The sequence below is a fragment of the Pan troglodytes genome, chromosome 12 (genome assembly GCF_028858775.2).
Source record: "Pan troglodytes isolate AG18354 chromosome 12, NHGRI_mPanTro3-v2.0_pri, whole genome shotgun sequence".
In the NCBI taxonomy this organism is placed as follows: Eukaryota; Metazoa; Chordata; class Mammalia; order Primates; family Hominidae; genus Pan; species Pan troglodytes.
Window position 1 is genome coordinate 111,232,241 of NC_072410.2, and position 18,617 is coordinate 111,250,857.

The window sequence follows — 18,617 nt, forward strand, 5'->3', positions numbered from 1 at the left end:
TCAAAGCTCTGGGCACGCAGCACTGAATGTTTCTTACAGAATTCCTACCTTCACAGAAGGAGACAAAAATAGCAAAAATGTATTCTATGTTAGTAGTTCCCCAGTATGGGATGGCCTCATTGGGAAGGTGACTTACGAGTAGCAAGAAAACATCAGAGTGTGGGAGAGTCCAAGGGATGAGCACTCCTGGCATGAGAGGCAGCAGGCCTGAGTGGGCACTTGCCTGGCAGGGTCCAGGGAGCTGATGGGCAGTGAGCAAGGGGGCCACTGGCCTTAGCCATGGCCGCATGCTTAGCCCAGGTCAGTGGAGTATGGGAAGCGTGGCGGGAAGCGCTGCAGGGAATCAACCAGGCTGGCTGCTCCAAACCGCTCCCCCTGGTGATCATCCAGACAAATGCCCCAGGTCCCTTCCACTATTTGCAGCCACCGTGAAGCTCAGAGTCCCCCCAAACTTTCTTCACTTGGTGGCAGGCTTCTCTGCACATTCTGAGCTGGTTTCCTTCATATTTGTTCTCCTGCACGTCCAATGCAGTCTGCCTTTTTATCCTCAGGAATTCTGCAACATGTTAATATATTCCACTTTTATGGTTTTATTCTTATTTCTTTTCCAAAACTATCCATTTTAAGCAGCTAGTCCCCAGAGATGACTAGCCACACTATCTTATCTGGAAACAGTGCTATGAATACTCACCAACAAAACAATACATGCATTATAAGTTTTATTTATAAGACTGGAACAGACAAGAATATTAGTTTGAGGGTTTTTTCCAATTTAAATTAACTAATAAAGTGGGGAGAATGACACAAAAGCTGCTATTTACAAAAGACAAGTATATGATTAAAGAAGGTCAGTTTTTATTCCAAAATAGGAATAATGAGATATACAAAGTAATCATTTTATAAACATTGATCTAAATATTTAATACTCACGGACTTTTTTTCTTAGGAAAAAAAGATTGACATCAACTCTTCGGCATCATCTTTTACAATCATTTATTCTTGGATTGTTATCCATTAGAGTGCTTATAAACGTCTAGGATAGATGTGTAAGAATGCATTCTGAGGCCAGGCGCAGTGGCTCATGCCTGTAATCTCAGCACTTTTGGAGGATGAGGTGGGCAGATCACCTGAGGCCAGGAGTTCACAAGACCAGCCTGGCCAACCTGGCGAAACCCCATCTCTACTAAAAAAAAAAATACAAAACTTAGCTGGGCATGGTGATGGGCGCCCATAATCCCAGCTACTCGGGAGGCTGAGGCTGGAGAATCACTTGAACCCAGGAGGCAGAGGTTGCAGTGAGCCGAGATCATTGCACCATTGCACTCCAGCCTGGGCAGCAAGAGTGAAACTCCGTCTCAGAAAAAAAAAAGAATGCATTCTGATGATTAAATTGAACTGTCTTTAAACTTTTCCTTCAAGTTATGTGCCACTTCAAAAACAGTGTGGCATCGAGGGTAGGCAAGTGGGAGAAGGGAGACCTGGACTGCAGAGTCCAGAAGCCAGAACTTTGAACTGTGCTTCTAGCTCTTTCCAGCAGTGAGAACTTGGAAAGGTAGACTCTTTGCATCTCAACCTTCTCATCTTTCAAAGGGGATGAATAATTCCAATCACACAAGAAAGGACTGAACAAGATGAACAAGATGATCACTGTCCAGGCGCTGGGCAATGGGTGGCCTCTCAACTGTGGCTTTAAAAACCATTCTGGGGCAGGCACGGTGGCTCACGCCTGTAATCCCAGCACTTTGGGAGGCCGAGGTGGGCGGATCACGAGGTCAGGAGATCGAGACCATCCTGGCTAACATGGTGAAACCCCGTCTCTACTAAAAAATACAAAAAATTAGCCGGGCGTGGTGGTGGGCGCCTGCAGTCCCAGCTACTCGGGAGGCTGAGGCAGGAGAATGGTGAGAACCTGGGAGGCGGAGCTTGCAGTGAACCGAGATTGCACCACTGCACTCCAGCCTGGGTGACAGAGCTAGAGTCCATCTCAAAAACAAAACAAAACAAAACAAAAAACCATTCTGTCAGTCTGTGAAGGGGTGAGCCCTAAGAAATACATCTCCCTGCCTCCTTCTCTCTTCTGTTCCCACCTCCTCTCTAGTCAAGTGAGATTCTTCCCTGAGGAACCAAACATTAGTAAGAGAAAATGAGCTACTTCAGGAACTGAAAACTAAACTCTAGTAAACTACAGTCATAAGTCTAGTTCTCATCAACTATTTTATATATCACTTTGGTTGTTTTCATTGTTTGTTTCAAGTAAGCAATGTGGTCCTTTCTCCTTTGTAAGGCTAATTTTAGGTCAACCTCTGTTAGCCTTATTTCCTACGCCCCCAACTCCCCCCCAAAAAAACCCTTTTAGTTTTAAAGAAAGCTTCTTTGCATTTTTGCCCTTTCTAAGAGGTAGGGTATTTACCCTATATTATTTTAATAGGATCATATTTGCTCTGAAGTAAATCAATTTGTTTAACTTTATTAAATTTGATGCCTTTGGGCTAGCCTCTGAAACAGCAAACTTATAGGCAATTAAATAATTGTTATTAAAACGATCTACTTATTTTTTCTTGTCTCCAGCCTTTACAGTTAAAATGTTCCTTTGGAATATTGCTTTGTAGGAGGTTACAGGGGAACCTACTTGGCTGAAATCCCATCTACTGAAATACTGGCACTGCTACAAAATAACCCAAGATTCTTTAGAACTAAGAGAAAAAAATCAGGTTTGTCCATGGAAGCACGAGAATGGCAGGACAGGAAGTAAATCTTTGTTCCTCGTGAAATGGGCTTTAAAACAGCCCAGAGCAATGGGCTGGCCCAGAACTTGGGAGTCTCAAGTTTTCATTCTCACCCACTGCGGAGTCTTCCTGGCTCCCAGGACCACGGCCTCGGGGGCCCATGTGTACTAGGAGGGGCTGCACCTGGACAGTCCCTGGGGTCCATTCCAGTCAAACGCCCCACCGTTCCAGGCCTCCCTTTAGCCTCAACAGCATGAGGGCTCTGAGCACTCATCTCTTCCAGAAAACTCGCCGCTGTCTTCCTCAGATGTGTCGTCCCGTCAGAAAAAAGAGCGGCCGGTCTTCCCTGGCATTGGCGGTCTGGAACTCATCGCGCAGCCGGAACTGCCACTCGTCCTCGAGCTCCAGGCGGACGACCGTCTGGCGCAGTGAGCTCCGGTCCTGACAGATGACACACAACGTCGCACCTGCGTGGACAACGGCAGAGGTGTGGGAAGGGAAAAGGTGAGTTTATCCAGAGGAAAGCGGCTGCCCGGATTCTACTTGCAATGACAAGACAGGGCGCTGTTGGGAAGGGCAGAAGCGGCATCCAAGTCGGCCCCTTGCTTCTTTCGGGATGATGTACAATCTTAGCGAGACAGGAGTGTGGCTGGGATGTGGCAGGTGTGCGGGAGAGAAAACACGGAGGCAGAAGGAAGGCTGAGCAGGGACTGAACCGAGGTGCGGAGAGGAAGGAGAGAGGCTGGTGGAATCGCAAACCACGCATCCTCAGCCCCAGCCGGTAGCTCACATACCCCACCCTACCTACCCCACCTTACAGCTTCATCCCCCTCTTCTGCCACCCATCCAGGCCTGGGGCAGCCCCCACTGTCCCACGTGCCAGCCACAGGAATTCCCCTTCCTCTCAACTCCCAGCACCTGGCCACACCTCAACCCGGTCTCCTCCACACTTTCCCTCTCTGCTCCCTCCCCACCTTTGTGTCCAGTCCTCCCTTTAGATGAAATGTTTCCCAAGGCAGAGACTGCTGTAGAAACCTCTTGATCTTTCCCAAGGCCTTAGATGCTGCTGGTGCTCATTCAGTGCCTGCTAGAGGGGAAGGTCAGAGCCAAGGGCCACCAAGGAAAGCGAAGGTCAGCTAGGGATCTGAGCAGGACTGGAAATGCAGACTGGAAATCGTGTTTTCAAGTCATGCAGAACAAGTGCTTGTCATTCTCAACCAAGCTGGTGCAGACAGGAGGAAGACTGGCGTAAAAGCCAAGGTGGTGTGGCACCTCCCAGGACGAGGAGAAAGACTCGTCTACCAGGAGGAAGAGTGTCAGCAACGACTGGGACACCGATGTGAAGGATTTGGGTTGGAAAAGAACACACATGGCTGGTGCGGTGGCTCACGCCGGTAATCCCAACACTTTGGGAGGCCGAGGCAGGTGGATCACCTGAGGTCGGGAGTTCGAGACCAGCCTGGCCAACATGGCGAAACCCTGTCTCTACTAAAAATAAAAAATTAGCTGGGTGTGGTGGCGGGCACCTGTAATCCCAGATACTCGGGAGGCTGAGGCACGAGAATCACTTGAACCCAGGAGGCAGAAGTTGCAGTGAGCTAAGATCGTGCCACTGCACTCCAGCCAAGGTGACAGAGCGAGACTCCATCTCAAAAACCAGAAAGAAAGAAAGAAAAGAAACACAAAGGCTAAAAAATGTCTGCAATTCATCTAAAAGAAAGGGGGATGTGTCTTGCCTCTACTCAAACAGGTATAGGGGAAAGAGAGCCCCCGGGGATCAAATCCCAGCTCTCTTGCACTTCCCTGGGTGGCTGAGGCAGTCACTTCCCTCTCTGATCCTCAGTTTACCCATGGGCAAATAAGGACTAGGACCAAAGGTCCCCTCCTCAGGGTACCCGGTGACTACAGCCATTGAAGACAAGGTGCAGAGTTAAGAGTACAAAAGTTACCTTTCAGAAAATGAAACTTTTTCAAAAAGCTAGCTCCCACAAAAGAGTCACAGAGGTACAGCAGCAGCCCACTGAACAGCAAGTCCGAGCAGCTGATGTTTAAAGAGTGGGGCCTGGAGCTCACATAGCAAACAGAAATCTGAAAAAGAAGAAATCCAAGAGAGGGCACCGTTTTCTATGAAATGCTCAGTAACATTATACTACAGGTTTGCACCTAGTAAATACCAACTGCTTGGTCCAGCTCAAGATTTTTGGGGGGCCAGAGACAATATTTTCATGTTATTTCCAAATCTGTATCTGAAAAATAAATTCTGGAAGTTTTATCCAGATTTATCTAGTCATGAGTTCATCTGAGAATCAGAATATTTAGGCCGAGTGCGGTGGCTCACTCTTGTAATCCCAGCATTTTGGGAGGCCGAGGCGGGTGGATCCCCTGAGGTCAGGAGTTGGAGACCAGCCTGGACAACATAGTGAAACCCTGTCTCTACTAAAAATACAAAAATTAGCCAGGCGTGGTAGCATGTGCCTGTAATCCCAGCTACTTGGGAGGCTGAGGCAGGAGAATCACTTGAACCCAGGAGGCAGAGACTGCAGTGAGCTGAGATCGTGCCATTGCACTCCAGCCTGGGCGACAAAAGTGAAACTCCATCTCAAAAACAAACAAACAAACAAACAAACAAAAGTTTGGGCATCAGAACTGGGCTGGCTTCCTATCGTCTTACTTCCAGGCAAAGCATCTCAGTTCTCTCAGCTGAATGGCAAAACCTACAAAGTGGGGTCAACCCCGAGACGAAGGAGTTGAGGACTTAGGATTCAGAGTCCCAGATTCCAGCCCATTGGTTCTAGAGATTTCTCTGAATTAGGGATTCGACAGCACCCCCTCTGAAAGTCACCTGAGATCCCAGGTTCAGGTAACAGTCGACAGACAGCACTGGGTGGTCATGGTTCTTCAGGGACAGCGGGAAGAAGAGGTGGCTGTGGTGCTGCAGGAACTTCTCCAGCAGGAGCTGGGCGGGCGCTGCGAGGAACGTGTGCTTGCTGTCCGGGGCACAGATGTACTGGGCCGGCACGACCGCGGCAGAGTTATCAGACACCTGCACGGGAAGGGGGGTGTCAGGCCACCACTGCCCTGAGGGGCGAGGACCTTCCCATGGCTTCTGGGCTGCAAGGGTGGCCCAGGCATGGGAGCTTGTGTCACTCAGGGGAATGAACTGAGAACACATACTTCAAGAATAAACTTCTCTGTTGAGAAAGATTAGGTTTTACTCAAAGGAAACATGAAACAGACACGTCAAAACGAACCACCCTAATCAGTAAGAATTATAGACACTGATCATTCCATGCAGGAAACCAGCTTTCTGGTCTAGAGAAAACAAGAGAACCCATGGGTCTGGGGGATGCAAGCCTCTGGAAGTGGCCAGCTCCCCACCAAAGGTCCTGTCCCCATCCCGCCCAGCCCCGGGGCTCTTCCCACCCACAGTCAGCATCCCAGCCACAGGCTCTTGCTCCATCACCAACACGTTTACATCTACGTAAATCAGACTCTCACTGCTTCCCTCCCGTGAGTCCTAGAGAAAAGTCTGGAACTTTCCCATAGCTGGGAAGGCCTGCCTACTTCCTCAGCTCCTCTCCGCCACCCTCCTCCCCTTCCTCCATACCGACCTCCTCGCTCCTACCCTTCTGCACCTTCACCCACTGAAGGCATCCTGTCCCTGCCCCTGCCTCTGCCCCTGCCCATGCTCCTGCCTCTGTCCCTGCCCATGTCCCTGCCCCTGCCTCTGTCCCTGCCCCTGCCCGTGCCCCTGCCCCTGCCCCTGCCTCTGTCCCTGCCCATGTCCCTGCCCCTACCTCTGTCCCTGCTCATGTCCCTGCCCCTACCTCTGTCCCTGCTCATGTCCCTGCCCCTGCCTCTGCCCCTGCCTCTGTCCCTGCCTCTGCCTCTGTCCCTGCCTCTGCCCATGTCCCTGCCCATGTCCCTGCCCCTGCCTCTGTCCCTGCCTCTGCCTCTGCCCCTGACCCTGCCTCTGTCCCTGCCTCTGCCCATGTCCCTGCCCCTGCCTCTGTCCCTGCCTCTGCCTCTGCCCCTGCCCCTGCCCTTGCCTGTGCCCCTGCCTCTGTCCCTGCCCCTGCCTCTGCCCAAGTCCCTGTCCATGCCCCTGCCTATGCCTCTGCCCATGTCCCTGCCTCTGCCCCTGCCTCTGCCCATGTCCCTGCCTCTGCCCCTGCCCCTGCCTCTGTCCCTGCCCCTGCCTCTGTCCCTGCCTCTGCCCATGTCCCTGCCTCTGTCCCTGCCCCTGTCCCTGCCCCTGCCTCTGCCCCTGCCCCTGCCCCTGCCTCTGCCCATTTCTCTGCCTCTGCCCCTGCCCCTGCCTCTGTCCCTGCCCCTGCCTCTGTCCCTACCTCTGCCCATGCCCCTGCCTCTGTCCCTGCCTCTGCCCCTGCCTCTGCCCCTGCCCCTGCCTCTGTCCCTGCCCCTGCCCATACCCCTGCCTCTGTCCCTGCCCCTGCCTCTACCTATGTCCCTGGCTCTGTCCCTGCCCCTGCCTCTACCTATGTCCCTGGCTCTGTCCCTGCCCCTGCCTCTGTCCTTGCCTCTGCCCCTGCCTCTGCCCATGTCCCTGCCTCTGTACCTGCCCCTGCCTCTGTCCCTGCCTCTGCCCCTGCCCATGCCCGTGCCCCTGCCCTTGCCCCTGCCCATGCCCTTACCCCTGCCCTTGCCCCTGCCTGGGCACGTGGCTCACTCTCTTCCTCCAGGTCTCCTTTAACATCACTTCCCTGGGGACTCCCACAGACTCAGGTCTCCCCGCGACACACACTTCACCTTTGTGGTGCTTCTCCCGATGGTCCTTAACTAGCCATGTGTCTAACATCTGCCCCAGCTGCTGGGCTGTGTACTCCTGAGCATGGGGATTGGCGGCTCACTAAATATTTAGTGAATAAATGAAAACAATGCAGTGATTTCACTCACATGAAAGATTGTAAGACATGACTAGCTTTCTTATGCATAACCAATATGCAATCAAACATAATAGAAAATTAAGATTATGTTTCAATAATAAAGATAAAATACCTAAGAGTTTTAAAATGACACTGAAGGACACAAAAGAAAAGTTCGTTTTAAAGCCATATCTGGCCCTTTGGTGGAGACCTGGTAAAGGTGTCTGTTCTACCTGATTAAACAACAAACCTCACACAATCGTAAGATCTCAATGATGCTGTAAGTGGGGGCCTTTATTTAAAGGTCTTGTTACTTTGCAAGAACAATGAGGAGAGGCCCCCAACTCCCGGAAAAGGGGCAATCCCTGACTCTGGGGGTCAGTGGAGATGGAGCTGGTGTCCCAATTCAGACCCAGCCCACCTCAGCGTAGCTAACGCCATCAGGAGTTTACAGATACAAGGAGGGATAGAGGCTGGGAAAGGCAGCTGGTGGCATTAGGGCAGGATCAAGACAGACAGAAGTGACAGAGAAAGGGGCTCTGGCCCACGGGACTGGGGAGAACTTCGGGCAGAGACACACCTGCTGCATTGCTTCCTGGAAGACACAGAGCTATCAAGACTTGCTGTGATTTTACGTCTTAATTCCCCAGGCCTGCTCAGCTGGAACACACATAATCATACCAGGTCTCTCCCCACCCCGAGGCTGCCCAGTGGACACACAGTATGACTATGGGGCCAGCCTGCAGAGCCATTCAAATAGTTATGCAACCAGGCACCATCCCAGGGGCCCAAGGAAGAGCGTGGCCTGAGACCTCACCCAGCTGGGGCAGGTGAGAACACACAGGAAGGCTTGGTTGTAGCCTTGCACCCAGAGGAAGCTTGCAGGATACTGGTTAATGTCAGAGGTAGAAGAGAGACCCCATGGACCCTGTCATTTCCCAGGGCTCAATGCCGATTAAAAACCTTTACTGACCCCACCCAGTAGGGCCCTGCCCCATGCGCTTGAAAGAGACATGGCCTCCCTCGATGGCTCCTACCCTCAGTGTGTGTGCCAGGGCGGCCCAGGCGGTGGACATAGAGGCCTGCCCAGCAGCGAGGAGCTCACCTTGGATGTGATGTGGAAGGACCTGTGGCCGCCCACCACGATCTGCTTCTTCATCACGCTGAAGCGGTTGAACCTGCAGAGCAGGAGGCCGGCGCTGTGCACCCGCAGGTTGAAGTCTACATCATCACACCAGAACCTACTCAGGGCCAGAGGAGGGGTGGGTCTGATGGGGCACAGCTCACACCCTCCGTCACTGCCCCCAGCACCTAGAGTGTGGGTCCCCATCGTAGGGGGCTATGAAGGTGGAGTGGGCTTCATTCTTGCCTCAAGACCTTCCTTACTCTAGGGGAAATATGAGGCAAAACAGACAAGGAAAACCCACAGGACAGACAGGGCCATCTCTGCACAGGGAAGGCAGTGTGTACCTCATGCTTAAACCACAAAAGCACTGCCCGTGGTGACCAGAGGCCAAGGGCCAAGTGCACGTGAGAAACGTTACCAACACGACCTCACGCATCGGTGAAAAAGAAAGCAACAAAAAACCTCCCAGGGTAAAAACATGAGCTGCTTTTTACAGCTAAGAAGAATAGGGCTTGGAGGTGAGTGGCCTGCCTGCGCTGCAAAGCTAATACGCAGCAGAACCCCGGTTCCTGGAGGCGCAGTCAGTCTGGCTCCAAAACCCACCCTCTTTGAGAGGCTGACGCAGGCTGTGGCCCACTGCCCAGTAGAGAGGTACTCCGTGAACACTGAGCAATTGAATCCTCTGGAGATGTGAGCACTTCTGCGACTAGATATGTACAGAAACCTACGGAAATTATCATTTTCTTCAGGGCTAAAGCTCCTAAAAAGCAATGTATTGGGAGAATGAACCAAAAAGGCAAGAAAAACACACAGTCCAATATAACTCACTCAATAAAGCATCATGAGAATTGGTGAATGAAGCTGAATGATCTGCGAATACTCAAAATTATTCAGCACTAAAAAAACTGGGACAACGGAGAGCAAGGCCAGGTCAGTGCTCACAGCCAGGACGCCTCTGCAGCCCCAGGCTGCACTCACTCAGGACTCTGCGCCCCCAGGGCTGCCGCCTCCTCTGCCCCAGGTGCAGGAGCTCACCGGTTCTGGTTGTACTGCACGTTCTGGGTCAGGTCCACGTTCAGGATGATGAAGTTGTGCACGTGGCAGCGGGAGAAGGGCTCTCGCACCTCGCTGGCCCGGGTCTTGCTGGACCACTTCCGCAGGCCCAGCAGGGCGTAGTGCATGATGTTGGGGGCCGCCTCGATGTGCTGCATGATGTGCTTCAAAGACACGTTCCTTTCCGACCAGGAGAACTCCCTGCTCCAAGGAGGGAGAGTGAGTCCCTAGGCTGACACACGAGCAGCAGCAAGGTCCTTGGGACCAGGCAGTGTGGCACCGGCTCTCAGACTGCCGTGAACACCTGGACGGGCCGGTGCCCCGCACAGCCCCCCGGGGCCAGGCACCCTGCTGGGCGCTTCCCACGGGCGCTCATTTCTGCTATGTGCTGAACACATTTGCAGACCATAATTTAGTCAATTCCCACAACAACCCCATGGCATAGGTATTAATCGCAGACGAGGAAACTGGAACCCAACATGATTTAGCCATTTGCCTAAAGCCACACAGCAAATAAAAATAAAGCTAGGAGTCAGCAGTCAGGCTAGTGAGGAGGGGTGGGGCTGGGGCAGCAGGAAGGGAGTTTCTTGGGGGGCAGCAATGTCCCTTTCTTAATATCGGAGTAGGTTAAATGAATGTGCTCAGCTTGGGAAAAGTTCTGTATATGTATTATACTTTCTTTTTTGTCTATATGTTATACTAAATGGATAGTGTGCTTTTCTGCATTATACTTCAATAACAATTTTTTTCTTTTTTTTTTTTTGTTTTAGACGGAGTCTCGCTCTGTCTCCCAGGCTGGAGTGCAGTGGCGCCATCTCCACTTACTACAAGCTCCGCCTCCCAGGTTCACGCCATGCTTCTGCCTCAGCCTCCCAAGTAGCTGGGACTACAGGCGCCCGCCACCACGCCCGGCTAATTTTTTTTGTATTTTTAGTAGAGACAGGGTTCCACCGTGTTAGCCAGGATGGTCTCGATCTCCTGACCTCGTGATCCCCCCGCCTCAGCCTCCCAAAGTGCTGGGATTACAGGCATGAGCCACCGCGCCCGGCCCAATAACAATTTTTTAAAATTAAAAGTAAGCCAGGCTTGGCACATGAGCTCACTTTTACCACACCCAGGACTCTGGGAACCACAACCACCCCTTCTACTATGAGAGGCCCTCCGGTCTTCCAGGGGTGGGCACATTCCTCATACAAAGAGGGCACACTCGGTCATCATTCGTAGGGTGGCAGGAGGTGGTGCTCTCAGGTTACCTCACCTGCTTCTCTCCCCAGCAGAGTTGACATCCACCACGTTCCACATCACGCAGGAGTCATCAGAGATCACAATGAAAGGCCAGATGTCCTGCGGCTTGATTCCCAGCTCCTCCTGCCGGTTCCGCTCGAGCTCCAGGTTATGGTAGGACAGCTCCTTGATGAGGAAGTGAGCGGCACCTGCAGTGGGCAAAGCAACTGGACTCAGGACTGACCTGCACCCACACCCACAGCAGACAGACCCCAGGCAGACCTGCTGTCGGGGCCGCCCAGACAAGCCAGCTCCGACCTTCCTGACATGAATCACCTGTCACAAAACACGGCCCATGGGCTAGGGAGAGAAAACTACAGGGAGGAAAACACTCCTCTCCAGGTGGAACACAAATTTGCTTTCTTATGCTTTCTTCTCTAACCATTGAAAATATCAATTTGGCCAGGCGCAGTGCAGTGGCTCACGCCTATAATCCCAGCAGTTTGGGGGGCCGAGGCAGGCCAGTCACCTGAGGCCAGGAGTTTAAGACCAGCCTGGCCAACATGGTGAAACCCCGTCTCTACAAAAACGCAAAAATTAGCCAGGCGTCATGGCTGGTGCCTGTAATTCCAGCTACTTGGGCAGCTGAGGCGGGAGAATCGCTTGAACCCGTAAGACAAAGGCTGCAGTGAATCGAGATCATGCCGTTGCACTCCAGCCTGGATGACAGAACGAGACTCCATCTCAAAAAAAAAAAAAAAAAAAAAAGAGAAAGAAAGAAAGAAAGAAAGAAAGAAAGAAAGAAAGAAAGAAAATATCGATTAAATGGATAACCAAACACTGGGTGCAGGTAGCGGGGAAAGACTGCATAAAAGAGTCAAACAAAATGAAAATAGCTTTAAAAGTCCAAAAGTAAAAGGCCTGATGTCACATGTTTAACTTTTGTCTCTAGAATACTCTCGCAAGTGTTCGTTCACAGGTGTTTGACTGAGTAGATGATGTTAAAGGACACTCACCAACTCCAGCGCTGTTGAAGATACTGGGGAGCACCAGCATGATGTGGTTGGGCCAATATTTCTTATAAATTGCCATCTCGTATTCCTTGACAACCAGCACGTGCAAATGGCTGGCACCGTCCATTGCGTGGTACAGATTAAAGAGCCCATGTTCGTGACGGCCGGTGGTTGGAGTGAATGTCGGACTTTTTATATATTCATGGCTCTGCAAAGTACAGGTATCATGAGGTAGAGTGTTTGTAAATGTGGCCGCAATTATTCCCTTGACATGTGACTTTGCAGCATTTTCCATCAAAGAATGATGACCATTCCTATACTGCTGGAATTTTCAGCCTTGTGACTTGCTTTTACCAGTAAAGGGGAGGAAAAATGGCCTTGTGCCAGTCCTGGGCATAGCCTCAAGAGGACTTAATGTTCCACACCCTCTCAGAACTCTCCCATGCACAAGCCCGGGCTAGCCTGCTGGACGATGAGAGACCACATGGAGGAGAGCTGAACAGCCCAGCTGAGGCCACCAGCCAGCCCGCAGACAACCTGCTGGCTCACTATCGACACGAGTGAGTGAGTACAACGGAGCCCAGAAAATCATCCGGCTGAACCAAGCCCAAACTGCTAGCCCACAGATCCCAAAGCTAATGCTTATTTGGGAATAGTTAGGCAACGGAAATTAACTGGCATATAGCAATTAACCAAATTCATTACCCTCTCATATTAGAATCTAATATTGTGCCCAGAGCACACATTATTCTTGTATGTCTTTAATTTTCCATGCAAATGAACACACAACACCCCCCAATCACTGCCCCATAGAGCTTAGCTATCCACTAGGGTTGTTATATCTTTTATGTAAATAACTGTTTTCTTCAACTCCTTCTTTAACAATAAGTTCAACTGGCAGAGCTAGGCCTTCTGCTCCCTCTGAATTCCTCAGAGCACCTGCCACAACACTGTGCATGCAGCTGGTGCTCATGGCCAGCTCCGCCAGGAAGGCTGGAAGGTGAGTGGAGTGGTGGAGAAACCCCAGCTCTCATATTTCACCCCTGGAATTTCACCGCAACACCCAACCCCAGCCCGTGAGGTAGGAGGTACCTAACAATGAAGTCCTCTTGGGTACATTACAAATATTTTCATTGCTTAATAACAGGCTGCCAGGTCTGAAAGGCCAGGGGCAACTCCACAGGTGCCTAGCACTCTGGAGAAGGAAAAGCAGCTTCTCCACATGGCCTGCCTTGAGCGGGGCTGGTTAAAGAGCAGCCAACTGACTCTGAGGTGATCAGGTGAGCACTGTCAAACCAAAAGCTCTACAAGGAGCATCTCTGTAAGAATGGTGAGAGACAATGGAACATTCAGAACAATCTCTTCAAAAGATAAAGGAAATGTGTCTTTTAGAGAGACACACTGAAATATCTATATCTATAGGTATAAATATGTATAGATAGATGACATGATTTGAGGTCTGGGATTTACTTCCAAACAAAACAGGAAGGCAGAAGAGGAGAGAGGGACGGATGAAACAAGGCTGGCCATGAGTTAGCAATTGCTGGAGTTGGTAATGGGCCCTAGGGATTCACTGTGCTGTCCTATCTACCTAAGCCTAGGCAAAATGTTACCTGGCAGAGCATTCAAGAAAAGACAGGGAGGGGATGAACATCTACCCAGCTCCTGTTATCTTCCGGGCACGGAAGATAGGGCCTTTCATCAGTTATTCCAAACAGTTCTCAACACAAGCTTTTGCAAGTTGCTACTGTCCAACGTAACAATGAGGAAACCAAGGCTTGCAGATATTAAGTGACATGTTCAAATAACAAAAGTAGTAAATGGTAGAGCAAGGCTGAGGCTTGAATTGGAGTGACTCCAGAGCCCGTGCGCGACACCAGCCTCCTCCAAGTTCAGTCCCTGTATCGGTGTCTGCACTCCCTCACAGGAAGCTCTGTCTCTAGCCCCCGGCTCAGTCCCCAGTTGAAGCCACTTGGATCTGTCCCACTAGGTCTCTGAGCCAGTACCTTGTCTGTCACGAGGGGCAGTCGCATGCTCTCCAGCTGGCCTCCAGGTTGGCTGAAGACAAAGTGGTGCTCCTTGGACTTGGGGATGATGAAGTGCAGCTGGATCTCCTCTCCTAGCATGGAGTAAGAGAAGGCAAAGGCGTGCAGGGTGGACTCATACAGCTGGGGTGTGGGGGAAAGGACAGAGCTTGCCGTCAGAGTCCGGCCTGCTTCCCAGAAGACCCCAGGCCCACTCTGCTGTGACAACGTGCAGCTCACAGTCACCACTTCCCTACAGCACAAGAAACCCACGGGGTGACTCCAGTGCAAAGTGCAGACACCCAGGTCTGTTGACAGGGCAAGCACGCCCGAGGCCACACACCCACGACGAGAGCCTGCTCCCATCCTCAGTCCGCATGGGGCCTCACCCAGCTGTGCCAAGCAGGCATCAAGCTTTCTGGTCCCCATGGCTTTGAACCTGACCAGAGCCCTGTTCTGGGTCACCAACTCAAGCATTCATGCTACAGAGCTCATTTTTAATTCTAATAAATGTATTTCTCCATCACAGTTACATGCAATCGCATATTAACACTAGCTGCATATGCTTGGACACTCCTATAACACGGCTCGCCGGGCACCGTTCTGTCCTGTGTGCTGCGATTAACAATCCTACAAAGCAGTACTGTCATCATCCCCATTTTACAGATGTGAAAACTGACATTCAGAGACCTTGGGCTCTGTCACCAAGTCACCAAGTCTGGCTGCGCCCTTAGTCACCTCCTCCAGCCTCCACTTCCTAGGAGCCTCACACCCCACATCTGTGCACGTGCTGCTCTGGGTGTGACCTCCAGCGCAGCTTTGCCCTCAGCTTGAACGACCTCTTAGGACCCCACCGACCCACGGCTCTTCCTACTGAGATCCCCTCCTAGCATGTGCTATGCATGCATCCCAGGGTCTGCAGGGAAGGAGGCAGATGAGCACACACTGCTTTAATCTCTGCCATGGCTCTTCGAGACCCACAGAGCCCTTTCTTTGGGAGCAGAGATGAGGGAGAAAGGGATTTTGACTGGGGGAGGCAGTTAAGGAGGACACACTGAGGCAGTTTCATAAAAAAGGTCAAGGGAGCCTTGGCAGGCAAAGGAAGAGAAAACAGAACGAGCAGGTGCAGGCCACATGGAGAGGGCAGCCAGGGGGCCACGCGGCCTCTGCACCCGCACCAGCTGGTTTCAAGCCCCCTCACCGTCCCAGGCATGCTCCTCTTCCACTGTGGCCCCCAGACCTGCGCACCCCTGAGAACACAGGCCAGGCACAGCCCAGCCGGCTGCCTCTCCTCCTCCTCTGCACTCTGGTGTCTGTTGATGCAGCCCGAGGTCCTGATGGCACCACCCACTCCTGACACTGACAGGGATGAGTAGGGACTGACACCCTTCAGTCCCTTTCAGTTCCCTACATTTCAAACTCAAGGACGTGTTTTCATGTATGTTTTTGTTTGCCTTAAAAGAAAAACTACATCTCCAAGAAACAAAATGTTAGGAGAGTTTATCTGGAACAAATGGGATTACTGATTATTTTGACCCTTAAAAAATTGCTCATATGTTCTTTCTTTCATCTACAGTACAACTGCACACTCAAACAATGAGTGCTGCGTCCCCGGCAGCCAAGCTCAAGGCCAGGCAGACAGGGGCTGTTTCCCTCCGTAAAGAGGGAAAGAGAGGCCAGTGCTCTTGCCTCAGGCCTTTCTGAAAGCAGCCCAGGACATCAGCTACCCTACATGCCTCTGCTCCCCAGCCAGGCATCTGACTAGCTCCCACCAACTCTGGCTCTCTCCCTCTACCCCTCTCTCCCTTGCTCGGGTCTGAAATGAAAAGAAATATTCAGTGTAAAATAAATCCTCTGCCCTGTTTATAAATAACCAGCCTCACAGGCCCTCCATACACCTCCATGGGACTAAGAGACCAGTCTAAACACAGCTCTGCCCACACTGGGCTCCACTTGGAGTTCCCGCTGAGAGAGTCCTCGTTCCTCCCCACAGTGCCCACCAGGCATTTTGTGGTCTGGCCTCTGCCTGCCCTCCGAGTTTCGTGGCTGAGTGTACCCACCCCAAAGTCTGGGTTCCAGAAACACCCAACCCACATCACTTCCCATCCCCCGGAAACCCCACCTCCCCTCTCCCACACATGCTGTCCCTCTCCCTTCATCTTATTAATTCTTGGCACCTTGGCAAATTCTTATTAATTCTTCCAAATCTTCTCTCTTTCGCTCCCGACCCAAACAGGATCCTCATTTACAGGGACAATGAAATTTTAGTGTGAAGTAAATAGGACACTAGACAGGACAGCTCCCATCCAGCGCACCTTGGGTGGCTTGCAGGTGTGGCTTCAGGTGACCCACCAGGGCCTGAGGCAGCCAGAGCCCTGGGTCAGGAGCCTTATCCATTTCTATGTGTCCAGGATAAATATTTTCTATTGCATAAAAGGTTGGGAGAGACTGATATATAAAAAGTGCCTAGGCACATTGCCTGGCATGCAGTAGGTGCTCAATAAATGCAAATTCCTCCTCTTATCAATGGATTTCTGTGCCTCAACCATAGTACTCCTTTTGCCTGCTTCATATCGTTAGGTTTTGCTTATGTGCACATCTCCCTTCTAGACTGAGCATGGAGGATGGGGACAGAGTTGATTCAGCTCTGCACCCCCAGTGCCTGGTACAGAATAAGCACCTGGTGAGCATCTTTTGCATTGGACTAACTTCTGAAAGCACTGGGACCTAAAGATGACGACCACCTCCACGGTCGGGTAACTTGGCCACTGATAAACACACAACCCCAGGAGAACCGTGGTGCTCTAGTTCCAGCAATCATTTCACAGACAATTGAAGGGAACAGAGGATGCAAGCAGACCAGGAAGCCAGGGCTTCCAGAACTCTCTATCTCCCACTCTGGAATGAAAGCGTGAGAGAGCAGGGGAACGGACAATGTGAGCCAAGGTGAAATGCCTGGTGGGGAACTGCTGGGGCTTACCTGGTAGCGGGGGTGGAAGCCCATGTACTGGTGGCACTGCTCACAGTGGTGGTAAGTGTTGTACGCTGCGTACTTGGACAGTCTCATCCGTGCCGTCTGACGCCGCACATAAAGGTCCTCCGGCTTCCGGGACATCCCTCTGCCTGCACCAAATTCCCCAGGATTAAAAAGCAGCAGGGAGCAAAGCAAACATTATCCCCTGCCTGCTCAAACAGAAACCAAAAATGCTCAAAATGACCAGACAACAGGATTCTGTCTGGTTGGGGAGGACTGCCTCTCACCTCCCTGGGCCCTGACGTGACAGCTGGTCAAAGGAGACAACGAAGGACCACAAAGTGTCAGTGGAATAAACTAATTAAGGCACTGTCCATATCATGTCTTACTGTAGACTAAAAATATTTCATCAGCACCTATGTAAAGATCCGCTATACAACAATTTAAATCGATTGCCAACTTAACATGCCAGCTCTGAATGCAGATGAACTGCCCCTTGTTTCTCTGTTTTTGTTTGTTTTTTGGAGACAAGGTCTTGCTCTGTCGCTCAGGCTGGAGTACAGTGGCACAATCTCAGCTCACTGAAACCTCCACCTCGCAGGTTCAAGTGATTCTCCTGCCTCAGTCTCCTGAGTAGCTGGGATTACAGGTGCACGCCACCACACCTGGCTAATTTTTGCATTTTTTGTAGAGATGGGGTTTTGCCATGTTAGCCAGGCTGGTCTTGAACTCCTGACCTCAGATGATCCACCCACCTCAGCCTCCCAAAGTGCTGAGATTACAGGTGTGAGCCACCACACCCGGCCCCTGCTTGTTTTTCAAATGACCTTGCCGATTAAGATTTTAACACTCAGCCTTCATTAGAGACTGGCCTACGAGAAGGATCCTCAGTGCAAGGGATCTATTCTGAGAGCAAGGACAATAAAGTTGTTGGTTTGAAATGGAGACTGGTGGGTCACTGATATGGCTTGTCTGTGTCCCCACCCAAATCTACCTTGAATTGTAGCTCCCATAATTCTTACATGTTGTGGGAGGGACCTGATGGGAGATAACTGAATCATGGGGGCAGTTTCCCTAATACTGTTCTCATGGTACTGAATAATTTTCACGAGATGCAATGGTTTTCTAAGGGGTTTCCCCTTTTGCTGGGCTCTCACTCTCTCTTGCCTGCTGCTATATAAGATGTGCCTTTCACCTTCCACCACGATTGTGAAGCCTCCCCAGCCACGTGGAACTGTAAGTCGATTAAGCCTCTTTTTCTTTATAAATTACCCAGTCTCGGGTATGTCTTTATCAGCAGCATGAAACGGACTAACACAGTCATTTCCTTTCTCACGGCATTTACCAAATTTTTCTAGTCTAAGTTTATAATCGCAATGGCCCCAGTACACTGCAGCGCCAGCACACCATGGATGTTGGGGATCCCTGAGGGAGGGAAAAATCAAGACACTGGGGGAGGAGAGGTGAACACGTGTACTCGTTTTGATAATTCCAAATTAATAAGTAAACATACATGTCTTTTATCCTCTATTAACCACAGCCTTCAGAATATTCCAATGGTGACAAATCAGCAAGGGTGTCGTCATTGTCA

At 51.1% G+C, this 18,617-nt stretch overlaps 1 protein-coding gene across 13 annotated transcripts in view; it reads right to left on the reverse strand.

Moving 5' to 3' along the window:
* Positions 1 to 835: 835 nt before the first annotated feature.
* The window catches only part of GREB1 (growth regulating estrogen receptor binding 1), a 161,365-nt gene continuing 143,583 nt past the window's right edge, over positions 836 to 18,617 (reverse strand). For 10 of the 13 annotated variants that reach the window (XM_063789305.1, XM_016947309.4, XM_016947332.4 and 7 more), the window contains 9 exons: positions 17,033 to 17,175; positions 14,035 to 14,196; positions 12,032 to 12,236; positions 11,050 to 11,224; positions 9,774 to 9,992; positions 8,718 to 8,853; positions 5,569 to 5,769; positions 4,676 to 4,814; positions 836 to 3,193 (listed from right to left, as the gene is read on the reverse strand). In XM_063789305.1, the coding sequence (XP_063645375.1) occupies positions 3,030 to 3,193; positions 4,676 to 4,814; positions 5,569 to 5,769; positions 8,718 to 8,853; positions 9,774 to 9,992; positions 11,050 to 11,224; positions 12,032 to 12,236; positions 14,035 to 14,196; positions 17,033 to 17,175 (1,544 nt within the window). In that variant the 3' untranslated portion in view covers positions 836 to 3,029. Of the gene's footprint in view, positions 3,194 to 4,675; positions 4,815 to 5,568; positions 5,770 to 8,717; positions 8,854 to 9,773; positions 9,993 to 11,049; positions 11,225 to 12,031; positions 12,237 to 14,034; positions 14,197 to 17,032; positions 17,176 to 18,617 lie in introns of those variants that run through there. The other 3 variants (XM_016947336.4, XM_054678260.2, XM_016947345.4) reach the window with 3 other exon arrangements.